The 21,786-nt window shown below is 38.5% G+C and overlaps 1 protein-coding gene across 2 annotated transcripts in view; it reads right to left on the reverse strand.

The window, feature by feature from the left end:
* The window catches only part of LOC135247848 (corticotropin-releasing factor receptor 1), a 113,191-nt gene extending 92,837 nt beyond the window's left edge, over positions 1–20,354 (reverse strand). The window contains exons 1-2 of one of the 2 annotated variants that reach the window (XM_064321759.1): positions 19,498–20,353; positions 19,043–19,164 (exon numbers count right to left, since the gene is read on the reverse strand). In XM_064321759.1, coding sequence (XP_064177829.1) covers positions 19,043–19,105 — 63 coding nt within the window. In that variant the 5' untranslated portion in view covers positions 19,106–19,164; positions 19,498–20,353. Of the gene's footprint in view, positions 1–19,042; positions 19,165–19,497 lie in introns of both variants that reach the window. The other variant, XM_064321760.1, reaches the window with a different exon arrangement.
* Positions 20,355–21,786: the final 1,432 nt, after the last annotated feature.

Raw genomic sequence — 21,786 nt, forward strand, 5'->3', positions numbered from 1 at the left:
GAAAGATATTTTAAAAAATGTGTTTACAAATTAACACATGACAATTTCACTTATTCTATAATGGGACAAACGTATGGAAGGCTGAAGACTCCTGAATATAATTAAAAAATACAAATGGCAAACTGTAGAGTTTTTTATTTTATGTATGTCCCATTCATACAGCTGAATATTTACTGATGTAACTAACAAAGCTATGATACAGCCAAAGCCAAGACCCTTAACCATTACAGCACAGTGCTAACCTTGCTTATTTCTAAAGGATAATGGTATTCTCATTACAAGTGAAGGAGTAAGATATTTTCCACATGCCACCTGTACTAATTTGTAAAATGTCCCTCTCTAAAATACATTCATGCATTTGTAATCATGTTATGTACAATACCCAAAATTATATGCACAAACTACCAAACGACCATTGCATGATGGCACCAGCATTGCAGTTGGAGGACAAAGTGAAATGAAATGGATGTGAAAAGCATAAAATTGCTTGAATGCCTGTAGATGATCCTCTGACATATGTTCCCCCTTTGGTTTCAGTTGGAGGCATTCCTCCTTTCCACCTCAGTTGAGGTCAAGTGTTTGATCGTGATGCTCCCAGCATGACACTGGGAAGTGAAGCAGGTGCGAGGAGATTGGTACTGCTAGCTTGAGCCTGTGTATTTAAATATGCTCCTCTGGATGACAGGTTGTAGGCCATAGTAAGATCTCAGGCAGTGTTATAATAAGTACAGTGAATTAGCTAAACTCTGGAGTACAGGAGCATTTTTCAACACTGAAAAAATAATACTTAAGCTCGATACCACTGTAGTGTAAGCCACCAAGCCCCTTGAAGATGAGGCTTTACTAATTGTCTTTGAGAAGGAGTTAACTCACAGCCTGAATACAGTAATGTAAGAACCGCCTCTGGAGAAAGAGGCTATTGAACAGCTGTTTGCCGCTCTAAAATGAATTACCACCAAGACGTGCCACATTGCACTAATTACATTTGTGAGGACAGATCTATGAGCACTCCTCAAATCAGAGAAACTTTGCCTGGACCTGTGCCAGTGTCTCGGGCAGAAACTGGTGACCTTCCAGAGAGAAGAAAGAAATAGCTTCATTCACCGATGACACAGCACTGTTTTAATGAGAGCAATATCTGAAGACAGGAAATGAACAGGAAAGATCATTACTATTTGGCCAAAAGTGATGGAAAAGGAGATTTCAATAGGCTGAATTCAATTTCCAATTATAACGGAAAAGTCTCAAAGAGTCCCATTTTTTTTTTCAGAATGAGGCTGAAAATATGGTCGTGAGCATTGTATGCCTTCATGTAGCGAAGTATAGTACCATTTCTCTCAGAAGCCAAATATCACTATGGTTGCTTTATCACATCTCTACTTTGTAAAAACAAGCAGCATAAAGCCTTGAGAGAAGAAGGACCTAATAACCACAGACATCAATCGGATAACCTCAATATTCAAACTGTGGCAAGCAACACACCTTGTTGATTAGTTACACCTGGGCTGATTAGTTTAAAGCAAACCCAGGTGCATGTGCTCTCTCCACCAGCCAGCACAGCCAAGACCAATCCGCCAAATTCTACAGAGGCATTTTGGTTTGGTTATGTTAATTCATTGCTACTGAAAGAAAATATATATTTTTTTTTAATTAAGAAAACACTCATCAAGAGTGTTCTATGTACAGAACAATGCCAGCATTGCTACATTCCTACATTGTGCATTCACTTTCTTGTTGGACCCTTCATTTTTTAATTGTAACTACTGGACAAAAATGACAGGGAAGAAAACACTATATACGGTGCTGTATTTCCCCCTTACAGATTTCTTCTATTATTGAATATTTGTCACACTGAATGGTTTCAGATCTTCAGACAAAATGTAGTATTAGACAAAGGGAACCTGAGTAAGCACAAAACACATTTAAAAAAATATTATTTCATTAATTCAATAAAAAAGCCACCATATATGCCCTTATGAAAAACAATTTCCCCCCTAAAATTTAATAACTGGTTGTACGACCTTCAGCAGCAATAACTGCAACCAAATGCTTCCTGTAATTTGATATCAGTCTTTCACATCACTGAGGATAAACATTTAGCCCACTCTTCTTTACAGAACTGCTTTAATTCAGACACATTTGTAGGAATTTGTTTAAGAACTGCTCATTTCAGGTCTTACCACAGCATCTCTATTGTATTCAAGTCAGGACTTTGACTAGACCACTACAAAACTTCAATTTAGTTTCTTTTCAGCCATTCAGATGTGGACTTGCTTTTATGTTTTGAATCCTTGTCTCGCTGCATAACCAAATTACACTGCCTTCAGTAACAGCTCAAAGACAGATGCCCGGACATTCCCCTTAAGAACGTTCTGGTACAGAGCAGAATTCATGGTTTCTTTAATAATAGGAAGTCAGTGTCCACACACCATCACATTACCACCATCATGTCTGACTATTGGTATGATGTTCTTACTGTGAAATTCTGTATTTGCTTTACGCCAGACATAATAGGACAGACCCGTGTCTTCCAAAAAGTGCCACATTTGGCACATTCGTCCATAGAACATTATCCCAAAAGGCTTGGGGATCATCCATTCTCTTAGTTATCAGTGGTTTCCGTTTTGATACACTCCCATGAATCCCATTTTTGCCATGTCTCTTTCTAATTGTGGAGTCACATACACACTGACCTTATCTGAGGGCATAGAGCAGCCTGCAGTTCTTTGGATGTTCTTCTGGGATCTTTTGTGACTTCCTGGATGAGTTTTCACTGCACACTGAAATTTTGGCAGGCCAGCCACTCCTGGGAAGATTCACCAGTGTTCCATTTAGAAATAATGGCTCTCACTGTGGTTTGGTGGAGTCTCAGTGCCTTAGAAATGGCTTTGTAACCCTTTCCAGACTGATATATTTTAACAACCTTTTCTCATCTCTTCTGGAACTTCCTCTGATCATGGCATAATGTGATTTTAGAAACTCTGCTGACTACTTACTCTGACGGTATGGTTCAATATGAGTGTACCTGAATCGGCTGAATCTAATTATCAAATTATTAAATTTGGTTAATTGGTTTACAGAGTAACTAAGGGGGCAATTACTTTTTCATGTGGGCGATATGGTGTTGGATAACTTAATTAAATAAATGAAATAATAATTTTACAAAAAAAACATGTTTGTTTACTCAGTTTCCATTTGCCTATTATAACATTTTGTATTAGGATCTAAAACGCATTCGGTGTGACAAATATGCAATAATAAAGGAAAACGGTAAACAGTTCCAAGTCCCATCTTCATTTGCCCTTTTCTCCAGATCATCACTGTAAATCCAAATTGGTTCTCAGTTGACTTATCTGGCTAATTAAAAGTAAAATAGCTAAAATATAAAAGTAAACCAAGGTGGTATTTCACAACACTGTGTACAGTGTCTGAATCTGAGAGGTGAATTAGTTTTAATTAGGCTATTGTTGGCCAGGTCTGCCAGAAAGTGAGATTTCTCTCATTGGGACTTCCCGGCGGAAAGAAACAAAATTATTCAAGCGATGATGATGATAATAATAATAATAATAATAATAACAATACAAAAATTATCATAATAACTGCAACAAGTTATTAACAGGGTCCAAGCAGAATGCAGCAATTATTCATTTTTAAGCTGTAAGGACACATATAGGATGAAGGTCACAGTACAAAACTTTTCAGTCTCTGTCCCAAAATTTATACAGTACAACTCATGATGATCTGCCATTGCTAAGCCTGTCACATGCCCACTGACAACTGATTGGCTGATGGCAGTCGTATTTTTTCAGATATTAATTTATGATTGTAATCCATCCCATGGGAGATGGACTCAAAGGCTAAGCATGCAGAGTTTCAACTTGACTGGTAAAGCAGCTGAGGAGTTACAGGTATTTTTATTTATTTTCTCTTACAGCACCAGCTATTGGCAAAAGGCCACCAAAATGAGTATGCTGCCTCGGGCAACTACCGCATATATATTCCAAGTTTCATGATGCTTCAGCATTCATGAATTACTTTTAGTAAAAATTGGTACACGCAATAATTGATTTGCATACTGCACCCATTCTGTTTTGAAAAGTCAATAATTGAAAAGCGTAAATCTCGTCCTGATCGGTAAAACCACTGAAGTTAACAAAAGAAATAACGAGGCAGAAACCAGGTTGAAATTGACACCCCAGGTTGATGATTACAGTATTTTATAACATTACAAACATTTAGTAGATGCTCTTATCCAAAGAGACTAACACATCTTTTTACATAGAATTTTACATTGTATCCATTTATGCAGCTGGATGTATACTGAAGTAATGCAGGTTAAGTACCTTGCTCAAGGGTACAACGGCAGTGTCCTACCCACAAATCGAACCTATGACCTTTCGGTTTCAAGCCCAGTTCCTCACCCACTGCGCTACACTACCGCTGACATTATAATTCAATGTCCGCAACAAGTCAAACCACTGCAAATGCTACATATTATAAATAATATTGTATCGCTAAAAAATTCCCCTATAATCCCTAAGCAATCAATCTGCTCTTTGTATACAGGCTAGCAGAAGTCTTTATTCATCATGTGTTGTTTCCATTGAGCTGAAATTGTTTTCTTGAGCATTTGAATATCAAATACGAAAAGTGCAGTTTTTCTAACAAAGCAACTTATTACTTACAAACAGCAAAAATTGATCTCAATTAGACATTCCAGTGCCGAGTAAATTACCTAAAGGCAAGCTACTACTACCCTCTCTAAGATCTACCTATCATGACTTTTGCCCCTGCGTGAAAACCCCATATACGTTACAGTAAGCATAGTGTCCTGTTCTAATTTTCATTTGATTTTCTAATTTTCTAATTGAACATAGCTTCAGGCTTCCTTCTAGCCTCCTGCTGGCTTAGCTATTCTATTGCGTACCAACTAACTTCACTTTGTGTTTTCGCATAGAGCATAAGTGGAAGCTTAGCACATGCTTTATTGGAGCTTTGTTCGTTCACCGGCAAATGCTTGCACAAAAGACATTGCAGTAGTGTATTTGATTTTATATTTGTCGTTTTTGATTGTATATTTTTGTCGTTTTATGAGCTGTCACTTTTGTGATCAGGAGGCTTTCTGCCGACAGGCCTGATTTAGAGCAGTCTGGCAGCTGATTGCAGGCCAGAGCACTCGGCAAGGTAAAACCAATTGGTTTGATTGTTTATAAGTGAATTTAGCTGGTGTAAAACTAACCATTATGAACACATTTAGTACATAGAAGTTCTCCAAAAGGACAGCATTTGATTGAAATACAGGGCTTAGTCAAAAAGAGAGAATGGGTAAATAAAGAATATTTGTTTTGTAGTGTTCCAGAGGTTACCATCGTCAAGGGAATTAGCATTTGGAAGTGGAAAATGGCTAGGAAAAAATATATACACATTCCATTTTGGAAAGGTTTGTGCCTTTTGGTGGAGAGGCTTTTTGCAGGATTTGGGCCCACCTTTGGGAAAATGCATATCAAATTTTACTGCTTTGTTCAGTCCAGAAAGGCTTATCAGTCTCTCTCTCTTTACTGGCAATTACAAATTAATGTCTGGTTTAATATCATCTTTTGCAAATTATGAAGTAGCAAGTCTACATTCATTAATGAATGTATGATTTTAATTAATTAATCAATCTAATTGGCCAGTCCTGTTGTTCATTTCATTACATTATTTAACCTTTAAGGTCTCATATAATGCTATTTCCAGCTATTTTATATTATTCCACAAGGTCTACTAAACATGTTAAGTTTTTTTTTTATGTAAGAAATGTTGCAATACATTTTAAGTTTCTTACCCTTTGTGCTGATCAGGCCATTTTGGGTGGGCAGTCCAGGTTCTTTCCCCCCACATGCTCTGCATTTACTGGTTAACTGATCAACAGAATGACACAAACACCCCTCCCATCTCCTGCTCACATTGCTGCTCCGGAAAATCGAACAAACATGCCTTCCGTAAATCAGCCGGCACACTGCAGGCCATGTGTTCGAGCCGGAGTCAGATCTTGAATTTACAGCCATGGAGGAAGACCAGGAGCCGGTTCAAAAATAAAGGGACCTAAAGGAATTGTCCAAATGGTAAGCTTATTATATCTAATAGCAAACTATAGGTTACCTTGTAGCCAGAAGTATCTCTGCCATGGCATACCAGGCTACAAGTCTAGAGAGCAATAAAGCACATTGACAGCTTATGTCCAAGCTCTTATTATTTATTGTAGCTGATTATACTTGTAGCCAGAAAGATTTAAAATGCCCAGACACAAAGTGAACTGAACAGAACTGGTGCCTTTTTCTAGTCATGTTTGAAATCTCATGCTCATTCTTTTGTAATTATACTCGATGGCCATTGGTCATAGATGCTAGATCATGGAAGAGGCTGACCCGGAGGGCAGGTTTATGCAAATGACGTAGTTAAAAATGATTGGTTGTTTTCACAGAAGTTCAGCTGTGATGTATTAACTGGGGCCATTTCTGGACGGATCATATAGCCTGGTGTTTTTTTTCTTATACAACAACAAAAAATGTGTAGTAGCGGGTTCATATTATAACACATAAGTCTCATGCCACACTGCACAATCAATACCAAAACTAGGCAAACTCCGATTTCTAAGACACAGGACCTTCAAAACCTCATAGAGTTTAGTGGTTCCCCAAGAAATCATGCTGAAAAATGGGAATTATTTTCATATGGGGGAAAAAGAGATGCATGCTAAGGAGAGATACCAAACATTTGTGCAGTATATACTAAACTGTTTTCAACCCATGAGATTCTGGCATGTACCACCTAGTAGAAGTATTTTTAGTCAGGGGTTCAAGCCCGAAGGGCTGAAACCCTATTGTTTTTGCTTTTGTGCTGGTTCATTATTAATCTTCAGAAATGTTTGTGCAAATTCCTGTGAGATGGTAAATGGTAGAGACATGAAATTCTGCCCATTGATTGGAAGTTGAGTGCAAGTGCGGCCCAAGAAATATGACCCCAATCGGCCTGATGGGGCACTATAATTAAAGGTCAAAATTTTGAACTTTGAAAAGTCATAATTCCTACAGCGTGAGTCTGATGTACACAAAACTTGCTACAGATATCCATCTGTGCTCACTCTACAAATCTCCCTGAAGAACCATTAATTAACTGACTGAGTGAGTTAGTGACATTACCGGTCATAAAGGTGCTTCACATCTAAAAATGACCATTCAAGAATGTAAATTGGAACTGGATTTAGATGGAATGAGTATATATGGGTATATCATTATCCTGGTATTATGTGGCACCTTGAGTGTACCAGTAAAATAAATAACAATTACAAACAGAAATATAGCCATTAATTGTAAGTGTGTTGAAGGCTCCCTTTTCTCAAACCCGATACCTATCATTAAATAGTTTTCATGCAGACACAATCAAACCGTCATTTATTTATATAGTTCTTGTATGATATGAAGACTATTTCTTATAGTTCTTGTGTGACATGATGATGATGGTCCTATGCTACTGTTAGTTTGTTGTGCAAATAGTCGAGGACGAGGTGCAAGTGGTAGGAACTGGGCTTGTACAAGGTTGCGGTCGATTCCGTAGGACACTGCCGTTGTACCTTGAGCAAGGTACTTAACTCATTGCTTCAGTATATATCAGCTGTAATATACAATGTAAAAAATGCTATGTAAAAAGTTGTGTAAGTCGCTCTGGATAAGAGCGCCTGCTAAATGCCTGTAATGTAATGTTGTGCAATGAAACCTTTTCATTCATTCATTGAGAATGAACATACTGTGTCAAGTCAAATTCCTTGTATGCATAAATGGACTTGACTATCACAATTACTCTGATTCTGACTAGTTCTTATTGCACTTCACAGCTTTAACATTCTAATGGTCCGTGTTGGCTTGAACCCCGGAATCGCAGCTTGCGGCTATATTATTTGTTTATTATTCATATTATCCAATCACATCAATTCAGCCCTTATTTCAGAGAGAATTTGTGACGGGTGCTGGAGAAAAGGTCCGCAAGTCGCAAATCTTGAAATCGCGCTAGGAGGCAAAAAAGGTTTTTTAAATTTCTTTTTTTTTCCTTTTTTTCATATTACGAAAGTTAAAGTGTTGAAGAAGTCACTCAGTAGAATAAACAACATTTTTAGGGTCACTAAATACTTATGTCAGCAAAGTCGGCTTGTTTTAGTGATTCTTACAGCCGGGTTTTGGAGGCGTGATGGGGGTGCAGTTTAATTAGCATGTTTGATTTCGTTGGCTATAGTCATTGGCTATTGGCTATTTGTTTTGGTCAAGCCACCGCCCATAAATAAAGCCGTGTGGTAGTAGCCTATGTTTGTTTACTGTGTGAGGTTGCTAAAATGGCGGACGCTCAATCAGTAGGTGAAAGTATAAGCTTTCTAACGATGTATAACATGTCTAATTTTGCTTTTGGAATAGCGTTTTATAGGTTAGCGTAACCGAACATTTTCTTACCATGGCATTTGCTCTATATGGTACGGTAGCATTAAAAGACGTTGCACCTAACGAAACCTTGTTAACGATTTTTCGTAATTCCTTGGAAAATACCATTATTATTGAGGACTGGGCATAGCTAAGCCATAATATGTTTGCTAATAGACCTATCTGACATCGTTTTCTGGAGCAAAACGGAAGCGGATATAACTGTCATTGATTTACTGTCTCTGTCTCCATCTACTGAACATAGATACGATTTCATCATTGCTATGTAAGTATTACTGCTCAAAATAGTTATTACGTTTTTTTAGAAATTGAGTGTCTTTAAATAGGTTAGTGGTATTATGTAATGTGGATATTTCACACTAATGTAAGCGTTAGTTAGTAGTGTAATGGTTTTTGTGACGCATACAACAGTGATGAGGAGAGTGAAACATTGCCAAAACGTGGTGGACGGCTGAAAAATGTTTTTATATCGTCCCACTCCCATACAAGAAAACATAGGAGTGTACAGAGTATAGAAATAGGCTACATACAAGAGTTAATTATTACACATTTAGGTACTGTGCAGCATTGTGTGACTATATGTTTGCATTATGTTTTAATTATATCTGTTTCATCTTAAACCTTCATAAGGGGCTCATATGCTTTACAATGGACAAAAAGCATTATATTCCTTTTTGGAGAGATTTTGGATTTGTTTCTGGACCCTTAGCTATTTTAGACCAGTGTTAATAATTTAGACATTGTGGGTAGATTTGGAGATGCTGGGTACACTGCTTAGTTTTTGCTTCATAGATCTTTAGTAGTTCTACATATCCACCCTTAGATTTTATGAACTTGTGGTCAAGAAGTTTTTGATCCAGGACATGTATACTTTAACCCGCAAACTAAAAAAGGAGCAAATTCATTTTAGATTTTGACCATTGCATTTGTGGCACTTTACTTTATATTCATAATTTTGTAAGAAATAATCTAAGCTAGTATTATAAATGGTACAAATGTATTGCTTCATTTAAGACATTTTTCTAGTCTCTGTGGTATTCACACCTGGAGTTATAAAGCTTTAAATAGGGTAACCCCTAAATGGGCAAGGATTTACAGGTACTCTAGTGGGGGAGTGGTTGGGGTGGAGTTAACTAGCTATTGTTCCCACCCATTATCTCCCTGTGAGAAGTGTGAAAAGTTCAAGATCTTTCAAGGGGATTTTCTCTGCTACTTGATTTTATGAGTACCAACATTCAAATAAGCATATCTTCAACTATTTTCAGATTTAAATGTATGACACATCATTTGAAATCTTATAATCTGCACTTTCGTAATCTGTAAAAAACTGAAAAATGACCTTGCCCTACTTGCGGACCAAAACACCAGCACCTGTCACATTTTTGGTCCAAATTCATGTCAACATTTCTCTTACATCTGCAAAATCCAATAACATCCCTACCAGAAGTCTTGAATGTAATAAACACGTTTGATGCTTTTACCTGGTACCAGAAAAAAGTGATGAATGCAGAGTCAATATTTTCTCTTCGTATTTGCCTCATGAAGAGTAACAAAGCCAGCATTTCCTCTGCAAATGTTTCCCCCTTGAGAAAATGCATCCAAATGTAATTTTGGAGCAGTCAGTAGATTCATCCAGATGCCAGACTAAAACACTCCGCACTTTCGCAGTTTTTCAGAAATGAAGATAAAAGATCATCTGAAATGACTTCTACTCAAATTCCTATAGTTGAATCAGACAATTGTAGCTTAGATATTTGCATGATTATGTCGTCCTTGTTCTTAAATTTAGAAAACTGTGATTCAGTTCAGTCCATGTACTCTCCCTCCCTAAATGGCTTCCTTGATTCTGCAAGGCTCCAGGCGATTTTAAACAGGGCCTACGTAACATTGTCACTGCTGTTTACAGGATTGTTTACATGGATTTATTGGCTCGAAAGCCATCCAGCAAAAAACATATTTTGAAGCTGTTCATGGTGGCATTATACAGGTAGATTTGCTCACTTTAATACAGCAAAGGTTTTTGACAAAGGAGACATAAATGTTTTCCATTTATCACCTTAAATGCGAATTCCATTTCCCATGAAGGGTTGAAACCCCTCCTTTCATCATCCTTTCCTTTTCTTCTTATAATATTTATAATGGTGTCTTCATAACACCTTTTCTTTGTCACCATTATAAATAAGCTTGGGAAAGGTGAAAAAATTTAAGAATATAATCAGACTGTATTGGGATGTGGCACAAAAAAAGCAGAGTGTAAAAAAACAAAACGAAACAACAAAAAAATACTTAAGGCTGATTTTTTAAAGACTGATTATAAAGGATTATGGATTACAATCAGGCCATGTGGGGGACTCATAATAAAAGCCCAGAGGCCGTATGCAGCCCACAGGCCACCTGTTGAGCACCAACAGGTAATGTGTATAATATCCTGCTCTCAGTACATTTGTCCTTAATGCTTGGGATGATGACAGAATCCCAGGCTTGTGGAAACAAACTTTGCTCTACAGCTATCCTGCAAACGTATTCTAAGACAAATATTCTTTAACTCTGACTCACAACAAACAAGTGTTGGTTTATCCCAAGCCACAGTGACCCAAAGGAATTCCAAGAGGTTCAGGCCCTTCTGTTTTTCGCAGCATCCTGTTTCTCATGTACACATGCCTTTTGGTACAGTGATCCCCAACCGGGCGTCAGACCACATATAAATCTGTTGGAGCCAGGGAAAGCATACATACAGGAGCGAAGATTAGGCGTGCGGAGAAAAATACGGCTGATATGTCACAATACTAAACTGCCACAGGTTTATTGATGGGGGTGGGGGGACTGCTGCAGTAAGCCTGATAATCCTGAAGTGCCCACTGTGTCAATGTTTGTTTCCTGCTTTATTTTCAAACAGCAGATAGAAAACAACTGAGTTCCATGGCAAGAGAGGATTATGGCTGACCACTGGAGAGAACGAGGGAAGGACCTGTCACGGTTTTAGTTGATGGCACTTTGTAATGGCGATGAATGTGGTGGCAGTGTCCTTCAGTCGTTCTCATATTTCATTTTTTTTTTTCGTAAGATCATTTCGTAGTTTGACCCAATCTGTGAATAGGAAAGAACAACACATGCTTCAGGATCAATTATTGTCAGGACAGACTCTTAGCTTCCTCTTAGCTCTCTAGCAGTGTGCAATTGTTTAGCGTTCAACCGCAGGCCTGTCCACACACTGTGTGCACATGATGCGCACACATACTGTAGATGCGTATGTTTGGTGCGTGCGTGTGTGTGTTTTCATGACAAGAATTGAGTTCAGGATGATGGATGGACTGCTGTGATGCGCAGTGCGTCTCGTGCACGGGCGGGTCGGCTTCCCCAGCAGCGTGCGCCACCATGTCGGCTTTAATGCGCAGAGTGCTCACATCTGGGCACATGAAACCAAATGGGGGATAGGGCCCTTAGAACAAGGGGCAAAACACAGATATCACTTTACTACTACATGCCTACTACGGCCATCCAGGCCCGACACAGCCAGGGATCCAAAAAAACAAAACAAAAAAAGAAAGAAAAACACAGAATGCAGCAGCTCGAGCGAACCAAGAAAAGGATTAGGTGGACAGTGGAAGGGAGAGAAAGGACAGATGAAGGTCAGGTAGTGGAAGAAAAGAAAATTGTATCATACCAGTTCATTTCAGTTCTGAAATAAGCCGTTCTCTATTGTGTATCTTAAGGCAAAGTTTTGCGATACGGGTTTCCCCCTTCAGTGAACTGGAAATCTGAAGATGGTGTTTTCAGACGTGCGGTTCTCTTTGAGGCTGATAGCTCATTTGAAATCAGAGCAGTAATTCACTGGAAGATAACAGATAAGAGAGATAATAATGACGCGTGTGCTACTACATCAGACTGTCGTGTGATATCTGTGACATCCTTAAGTTTCACACTTCAGATCATGGCACGAATGAACTTGCTACGTACGTGTGAACCTGTCAGCAGCTCAAGACCGAAATGAATACAGAGTAGAGCAAGGCCGAGGGTTCAGAGGTATGTAACAGGTGCATGGCAGCCCCATAGCCTGGCTTTGCACGGCTGTTTGTTTTTCTCTATTCACAAAGTGCGCCCCTGACATTGTTTCTGACCTTGAGCCACGGTGGTCCCGGGTGCTCGGCTGCAGAGTGTTAATCGCCATAAATAAAAGTGTCACAGGCACCGTGTTGATGCAAAAGTCAATATTCTTCATGTCTACCATTGCAAAGTGCTTCTGTCTATGTAGATAATTAGCTGGAGATGTTTAGGCCTGTTATGAAATGAGAGCAATAAAACACAAATGGCATCTTCTGCCATGAAATTTTATTAAATTCTTCTAATCCACCCTTCATGCATTCTTATAAATTATTTCAGGAGTATTACGCTTTAGGGGCTTTTATCTCTTACAAATATGAAAAGCTAGGCTCTGGGCAGATAATGCTTTACTTTACTTTATTGGCATTTAGCAATTATTCTTATCTGGTCCTTCTGACAATGCAAACACAAATGCAAAGACCAGGGATCCAATTATATGGGGAAGGTATAGTTCCAAGAGAGACAGCAAGTACAAGAACTGCAGACTTGATTGACAATTTATCGGTTAAGTCATGTAAACAAGAACAAAAACACCCAAATATGCATTAACCTACATTAAATTAACAAGAACCACAGGCTCTGAAATAACTCACACCTAATCAGGTAAAAAGGCTAGGTGAAAGTGCTGGACTGGGGAGGGGTGGAGGAACTTTGAGGACCCACCTATTTTGAAAGTTTCAATCTGATTCAGAAGATGGCCAACCTTTCTGCTGTTTTGACTGCCCTGGGAAGCTCATTCCGCCACTGAGGTGCCAGAACAGACAGCAGACAGTATCATCAACATGTACTATGGAAATACCAAAACCAGAAATGTTTCTGTCCAGCTCTTAGCACTTTTTGACCAGCCCTTTTTGACCATTGGCCAGCCCCCCCATCCCCCACCCCCCCATTTAGCATTCAACCAGTATTTCAATTATGCACAGAAATCGTTAAATACTGTACAGCTCAAAAAGAAATATTTTCATTTTCAGAAAAGGCAACCTATTATCATGAAAAACATGGCCAGTGTAGTTTTAACCAAATTTGCTTCAGAAGGGAGCAAATTGTTAATTTAGATGGAGACTGTTTTCAGTATGCCATTGCCGTTTATTTGTACACATTCAATGCGGTAGAGAATAGGCAAGCCAAGGGGAGCTATGACTCACAGGCAGTATATATACAGCAGTAGCCACAAACTGCATTTTGGATATTTGTATAAGTGAAAATAACATGCCGAATGTGCAAAAATGAGCATTCTTGCATTTTGCTCTTTTCAAAGCATGTCCACCAAAATAACACCTCAATAGATACCAAATGCTGTTATTCTGCAGGCAGGGATAGCTCTGCAGACCCAGCAATGTCTTGACAAATCTTACCCTAAGAGTAACAAAGTGATGACATTGTTTTCTTTTTATGTAACCTCTAGAACTATTATAGGGAAGAAGAGTCATCCACAGTGAAGAGTGGACATCCGAGTCCTCTGCTTGTGTCTCCACTTGTTACACACGTCAGGGCTTTATGAGACAACAGTGTTTATGGCCAGTGTACAAGGGTTATCTGGCATCAGAGTACTATAAATGTCAAGATACAAATGCCATAGCTTTTCACTTTACATCAGAGGAGGTGCAGTGGAAAGACAATGGAGAGATGCAAGGGTCACCTACTGCAGGAAAAATCATAGTGGCAATTAATCTATTAATCATGAGGTAAAAGGGCTACACTGATAGTGTTTCATTTGTCTACATTTACGGAAATAACTACAACATTACAGTGTCCAACATTAAAGAAGGAATAAGTGAATAACCCATATTAATACATCCACTTATGCAAAACAAATATTTAAAAAAGCTCACCATTAAAAATATTTGCACCATCTTCCAAATTATTAAAATCAATGCTGTATTTAGTCCGAATTGAACCGCTGAGTATCAACTATTGAATTTCTATGAAATGTGTATGTATGCCTCCATGTAGGAATGATTATGTGTAAAACCATATGGTCATGATTTGGGATTAGTTAAGTCAGTCAACACAGCTGGTAAACTATGTAAAGGTACGCTAAAATAATGATAAACAATGCATTAAAGGCCCAGGAAACTTAAATATGTGAATTATTTTCTGGTGTGTTGTTTTCAGGATTTTTTAGATTCCAAATGATCCAGAAATATTTTAAAAGCTTTTGCCAAGCCAGGCTTGCTTTCTTCCTTCACTAAAATTGTATGGCAGGTGAAATCCTTACAGCTTGTAATATGTAAGTGGTCCTCTTGCCATTTTTTGCAGGAAATTGTTGAAGTTGGAAAAGCCTACTCTGGATAGAGACCAATCCACTTTTTTCTTTCCCAAAAACATCCCATAAAAAATGGGATTCATATCTGGAGCGCCATGGGCACTGCAATATTGCAATTACCAAAACAGTTAATATCTTTGGTGCCCATTTTCACGAGTTCGACTTCATCAACTATCTACAAAAACAATGCGGCTTTGACCAGAGGTCTACTCGGCCTTGTCAGCGAATAATAGGAGGGTAAGCTGGCAAGTTCCGTTTGCTTTCTAGCAGCCACTCAGGGCTACACCTGCAGCTGCACACACCGAGAATATGCTGCCCTTGTCATCCTCCAACATGTTGTGATTGGTGCGTCTGCAGTGTGGAAGGTAGTGAGAGTATCGGATGAACCATGTGTCTGCAATCTCCTCCTGAAGTCTGCAGAAACGATAAGCTAGTTCTTCCTATGATGAGCCTGAGCCGGTGAAGATGCCATAATGTTGAACACCAAAAGTAGTTCAGTAACTCAAAAACTATTAAAGGTATCAATAGTAACATCATGCTCAAACAAGAGTCCATCCCACATTTGGAGTATGAATCCTAAAACATTTCAAAAGAGATGCATTTAGATCTTTGGAACATTCAGTTCATGGATTTCTATATTTTTCAATTAGCCTTTGGCAATTTACAACAATAACAGTGAACTTTCATTATTTTTGACTTGAACAGAACTCAATACTTCGCTGTCTACTTGTCCTCCCAGGGGATTCAACACACACCCAGCAGGTTGGAAGAACAGGGTCAGCTGTGGTGCACTGTCCCAAAAGAAGTTTAGGAGTTACAAGCCTTGCTCAAGGCAAGAGAGGCTACAGTTGAAACAGCTGTTTCTCTGAAAAATAAATGTAGACTTACAAATATGTTTGCATTTCTTCATTATTACAAAAAAGTATTTTCCACACACTTCTTAATTTGAGCATAAAGAATATAAAGCATAAAGCAAATGTTTGGTGAGCAATGTTTCCACCAGGAAAATAGTTAGTGGAGGTGAAAGTCTCAGAGGGTAGGCAGTGGCAGCGTGAAGTGGCAAGCTGTGGTATTCACATGGTATAGCCTACACCTGTTTCTATGGTGAACATGGGATGGATAGGCCACTCCCTGCTTTTGCGTGACCAAGCACCACCATGCTTTTTTTCACCTTCCATGGTGACCTGATTCGAGAGTTTTTATTCTCCTCTGATATTTGCCGAGATGCTCTGTGAATTTGGTACAGCACTTCTGCTATTAATACATGGGGAACACCCTGGCAAACTGATGCCTTTATATTCATATTGGTGAAAACTATAGCAATAACATTGATACTCCCAACAAAATGACCCTCCCATGAGTCATTTGTTATTTAAAAGGCCAATGATCAATTAGTAATTCTGTACTTAATCAAGCTCTGCACATTCCTGGTTTCACTTGCAGATTGATTACCCTTAACATACCTTATACGTTTGCTGATGTGAAACAGCTGTGGTGCCCCTGAACTGGATCAATCCTTAAACACTACAAGAAAGCAGCACAAATTTTGTATTACCAAGTTCAAGTTAAATCTTTTCAATCCTGTTCATGAAATCAAATCACCTTCAAAAATTAACACATTCTCTAATCCCCCCTGGTTTAGCCTTTAACGGCACCATTCATGACTCAGGCTTAAAATACCTTAATGAAGCAGAGGGTATTATGCTGTTCTTTCGGGGGAAATGTGAGAGAACAAGTTGTTGAAAGCAGCCAATTAGACTGTCAATGGGTGGAAGTCTCTTGTGTCTGCTTTGGCTTTCCATCGCATGTAAATGGAGAATCTGTGTCACATTCTGTATTGCCAGAAATGCAGAGCATGTGCTCGCCTGTGTGTCAGTGGCGAGCCTCATGAACTTTGGCTTTGTCCAGTTCCCCCACACTGCGGGACATCCTGTCATTCCTATGGCAGTGGTTGGTACGGGGCTGAGATGACCCTAGGGTTTTGGTGGCCAGAAACAGGAATGCTGTTCAGGCCCCAAAGTGTTCAAGAAACAAAAAAACTCAAGTTGTGTGGCCAAGGGATGGTTACGGCCCTAAACGTCTGCATAGTGTTTATGTAAGCGGGCAGTTCTGGTAAGTGTACTGTATATACACAGGCTGGGAATGCAATGCTTTGCTACAGGACTTTTTCATCAAACAGGATAAGCTGCATGATCAAATCTCCCTTCAGGTACAGGAGTGTGGTAGTGGATTGAACAGAAAGATCCCATTGGAATTCCAAGTTAACCCCATAAACAATGTCAGTTTCTATGACTGTGTCCATCATTGGCTTTCGTAATGCCCACATTGCCTCAGAATTCAGAGTAGTGCTGAGTGATTATCACTTTTCCATTTAGATAAAACTATTTATTTTTTAAATCCTAATTTCTTTTTTACTTTTAAAAACCACAAAAACGTAAGCTTGCATGTAAATACAACGGTTTATTTGTTTATTATTCAAGCACAATATATATTTTTGATCACAATGTAAAAAGAAAAAATTTAAGCCACAACTAAAGCTAAGCTATGGCTCAGATCTGGACAAAATTAATATAATAAATTGTTGTTCCATTTAAAAAATTGATCTAAGGGATTTCAGCCGGGAACATTTTTTTATTGAGTTCTCACATTTGTGGTCCACCTCCTTCAAGATGAAGCTTTTTTATTATAAATTACCACAGTAGCACCCCAAGCTCTTGACAGCAATAATGGCTAATGAAAATAACTGAATTCACCAAATTGGTGCATCTTCATGAGCAAACAGAAGCTACTGTTTAATGATGTGCGCATTATCGTATGGTGTCCAGTTTGTAATTTGGATTCAATTTCCAACCATAAACGGCTCATAAACGGTTGTGACTTCTCCCCTTAACATACATCAGGTCAGTGTTTCTGTTGTGTTACACAAATACACCGTTTTCAAAATCAAAACATTCCCTTCACAAAATCTTAAACTGACTTTTTCCCAGGTTTGTTGTTCAGAATTTTATCTTCAGTATTTTAGCTTGTTCATATTCTTTATATATCTGCCCTTCTCCACTGTACAGAACAGGGAACAGGGGATTAATCTGCTGTAGCCTAATAAACGAATGAAATTTACATCTACAATTTCGGTTCGTAGGTATCCAACAATAACACTTTGGCTGTGCAGCCCAGGAAGCCGAAAATAAAGAACAGATTCTGTAATAGATTCCAAACATATAGAACGGCACAGAGTCCGCGCCGCGTTCTCTTCTAGTGTAGTAGAGAACCTCTTTCATTGCCGTTACTTTAGGTATGCTTTCAAACAGAAGTAGCGTGCGCTAAACCACGCTATAAAACTAGACCAGTTGTGCGATTAGCCTTTACAATACTAGCTGGAAGTTGGAGAGTGACCCTACCTGACATGTTTAGGGTTCTCAATGGCAAAATATCCAGTCTGACAAATTCTGAACAATGAATAATTGATAAAATTCCAATCAATTATTAGTTTCACAACCGAAAAGATAACTGCATTTGGCATTTTTATTATAATGATCAGCACTAATCCGGAGACGCACTTGATTTAAACTCCACTATAGCCCTCAGCAGGTCACTGTCTAATTTTAATATGCGTAGCGGGTTTAAGGAACTGGCTTGTTTTCCATCCAGTGTATGCTTTTGCGATCTGGTACTTCCTCGTTAGGAAATCTACATCGTCTTAATGACAGCCCATACGAATTAATACACGTGTTAAACGAACCACCTCGTATCCCTTCTTACTGTAAACGCGAAGCAGGGATTTGAATACAACTACGAATTGATATCTAAACCAATTGCATTTTTGCAGAGGCTTATAGCCGGAGCGACTTGTTTGAAAGCACATAGCTAACGCCACGAGAAAAGTTGGACATACAAGTGGCCACCGACAAGGTGGAAGGTGCGTGCCTCAAAATACATGAAGAAAAGGCTCAACGATTTGCAAAACCGTTCAAACCCAACATAGCCTAAACGATGGAACGGTTATGACGAATCTTGATTAGGATTAAGAAATTATATTTCGGTAAACAGCGCGGTTTAAGGAACATACAGACATTTTTGAAGTTCCTTTCTCTCCAGGAAGAAAAGCAGTAACTTAGTATAAAACGAATAACAGTTTAAAAAACAACAGAAGCAGTTCACTTTTCAAAACAAAGTTTCAGGGCAGATGCCCCTTCTCACGCACACTCACCTTAAGGAGGAGGACGCAAGACATTTTCCGAGCGTTTCTTCCCATATCGTTTAAATTGCACATATACTTCCCAGTAGCTGTTGCTCCAAGAGGTGTTAGGCTGAAAACATACTGACTATTTCCTAAGCGGGATATAACACATTTGAGATTGTCATTTGTACGCTAAATACTTTTGAATCAATTACAAAAATACATTAAAAGCCACAATTGTTTAGCGTTTAAAGCGTTTCGCTAAATGTATCGTTAAAAAAAAAAAAAAAAAAAGTATAAACCACCGGTAAGGCCAAAATTCGGAAACAATCGTGTAAACCCAAGTATATATGTTTGAAAAGATATCTTCCAGTTGCAGAGAGTTCTTTTTCCGAGTAATAAAGCTCCACTTTGTGACGAAAATTTCCAAACAAAGCAGGAAAACTGGTTACATTCTGTTTGCTTCAGAGATCCAAATAACTTACATTTAGGATGCGTAACTCCGGTTATAATTGATCCCCCAGGAGCTTTACCAAAGTCATTTTGAGAAAATACCATCAGCACGCAGCTCACCGAAACACACTTCGTTGGGATGTATTTAAAATGAATAGCCTGTACATCTGGCAATATTACAACTGCTTCAGTTTGTTTTTCGCCTTCCCTCTGAATGTTGAATGTATTGGAGCTCCAGTGTAGCAGCCTGGTCTTTGCGCTTCAGGTGTAGTTTTTGTCCTTTCCTTTCGTCAGTCATTCAAATCCTTGTAGGCTAAGTGTTCATCCGGTCGCTGACGCAGAATGTACTGCACACATCCACTGAAAACAAGGGACAAATCCAAACAGATCATAAATTTCGCCTCACGGTTTCATATTCTTTAAGATACTTTTGATATTTGCAGTATCATGTGTCAGTGGGTGCACTGATTCTTTTTTATTTTATTTTTTATTTTATTTTTTTTACACCCGCTGGCCAAGTTGGCCAACTATGCACACTTCTGTCCGTCACTAGCACATCACCACAAGTTACTCCCTTTACAAAGACAGAGCTTCCGGGCGATATCACAAAACTATGTATCCAGAGATGGCACTGTCAGATTTAAGTCTTTCGCATCGGGCACGCGCATCACCTAGGAGGCTCCTAGCGCTTATTTGGAAAACCGTCGGATATCCAATGGTTTGTCACCGCGGCTTGCGGTCATTTATTTCCCTTTGCCATATCAGTGGCGTCTGCGGGGGAAATAACATCACACCTGCTTACGTGTTGTTATTTATTTATTTGTTTATTTATTTTTGAATACTCGTTTATAATGATCCCGAAAACAGATTTACGCGGAGAAGACGAATGGGGAACTAAGCATTTGTGGAAGCATTTGCTGTTTTATCCTTGTCCTCATCTTTTTGAAGTTTTAACCAAAGGCAGTACAATGTTTGTGTCATGCCTGCCTGGTCGACGTATATGCAGGCTAATATTTGCATTCGTCTGTTTCGGTTCGTTATCCCTGTACGTTTAGACACAATTAATGAAAGCTCTACTGTAAATGAAATAGAGCATACAGGAGTAAGTGTCTACCTTTAATGTGTACAGATTGATGCACTTCGGGGAGGGTATTAATACAATGCAACATCTTGGCTATTTTAAGTGCCAACTAAAATAGCCACAGCGTACAAAATAGTTGTTTGGGAACTATTTAAACGCAATGCTTTTCGAGTAAAATAACTTTAGGCTATAAGATGTTTAAGATATTTATAAAATAACTGGTGTGGTAACATATAGTTATGCTTTTTTATCACAATTTGTGCTGTTCTGATCCTTCGGGTAATAGAAATCGATATGTGTGCACTTATTCTGCGACGTTACGATGTTAAAATCTGTAAACGGGACGTTGAAATTGGCAGCTCCCGATTCGAAATTGCTGGTCCACCTTAAATAGGTTACGCTGCTGTATGCTTTCACAGACGCCCTTGCCTGCTACAATGTTCAAAAAGTGAGCAACATCAAATGAGAAATTGAACGACGGTGGGAATGCGACTATTTTTTTCCTTTTCAAAATTTAGTCTACCTTCACTTCGCATGTAGATGAGAGTAGGTATAAATGTAACAGTTTTTCGATTTTGCTAATTTACTCAGAAAATATTTACCCGTGCACTCCGTCATTTTACTTATAAAAGCTTTGACATGTTCGTAGTCTCTATCTGTTCCAGTCACGTTCAAAACTCAATTGAATATAATACAATTTAAACGAAATTACAAGTAGTCCAATGTTACATTCATTTGACCTAGTCTGTATAATTGTAACAGAGCAGCGGAATAATTGTAACAGTAACTGAAAATGCCATGTGATGCGGCTGTGGAGGTTTTTTTCTGCACATACTAGTGTTAATTAAGGAAACTCAACTGCTAACATAAAAGTTTATTAATGAGTTTTTTTGTTTAACCAAATATTAAACCTCATTTAAAATGAACTCGTAACACATTTTTACTCACATCTACCAAAAACAGTTTTAAAAAAAAATTTTCCCACAAAGGTTGTCATATTGCTCTGTTCTTTTGGCATGTGGTAGAGGACTGAATTGCATGTGTACAAACTTGAAGTGGCTACTCTAGCAGCAGTGTACAAAAAGCTATTGACCATGTTACATTAATGATGCGTTATTTTTACCGATTCTCCCCTATTTGAGAGGTTTTAATACATTTTACTTTTATAAGTAAAATGTGGGAACCAAGCAGATCTGTATAATTTAAGAAATACCGGTGCCCCCATTAATTTTGATCAATG

The sequence above is a fragment of the Anguilla rostrata genome, chromosome 2 (assembly GCF_018555375.3).
Source record: "Anguilla rostrata isolate EN2019 chromosome 2, ASM1855537v3, whole genome shotgun sequence".
NCBI lineage: Eukaryota > Metazoa > Chordata > Actinopteri > Anguilliformes > Anguillidae > Anguilla > Anguilla rostrata.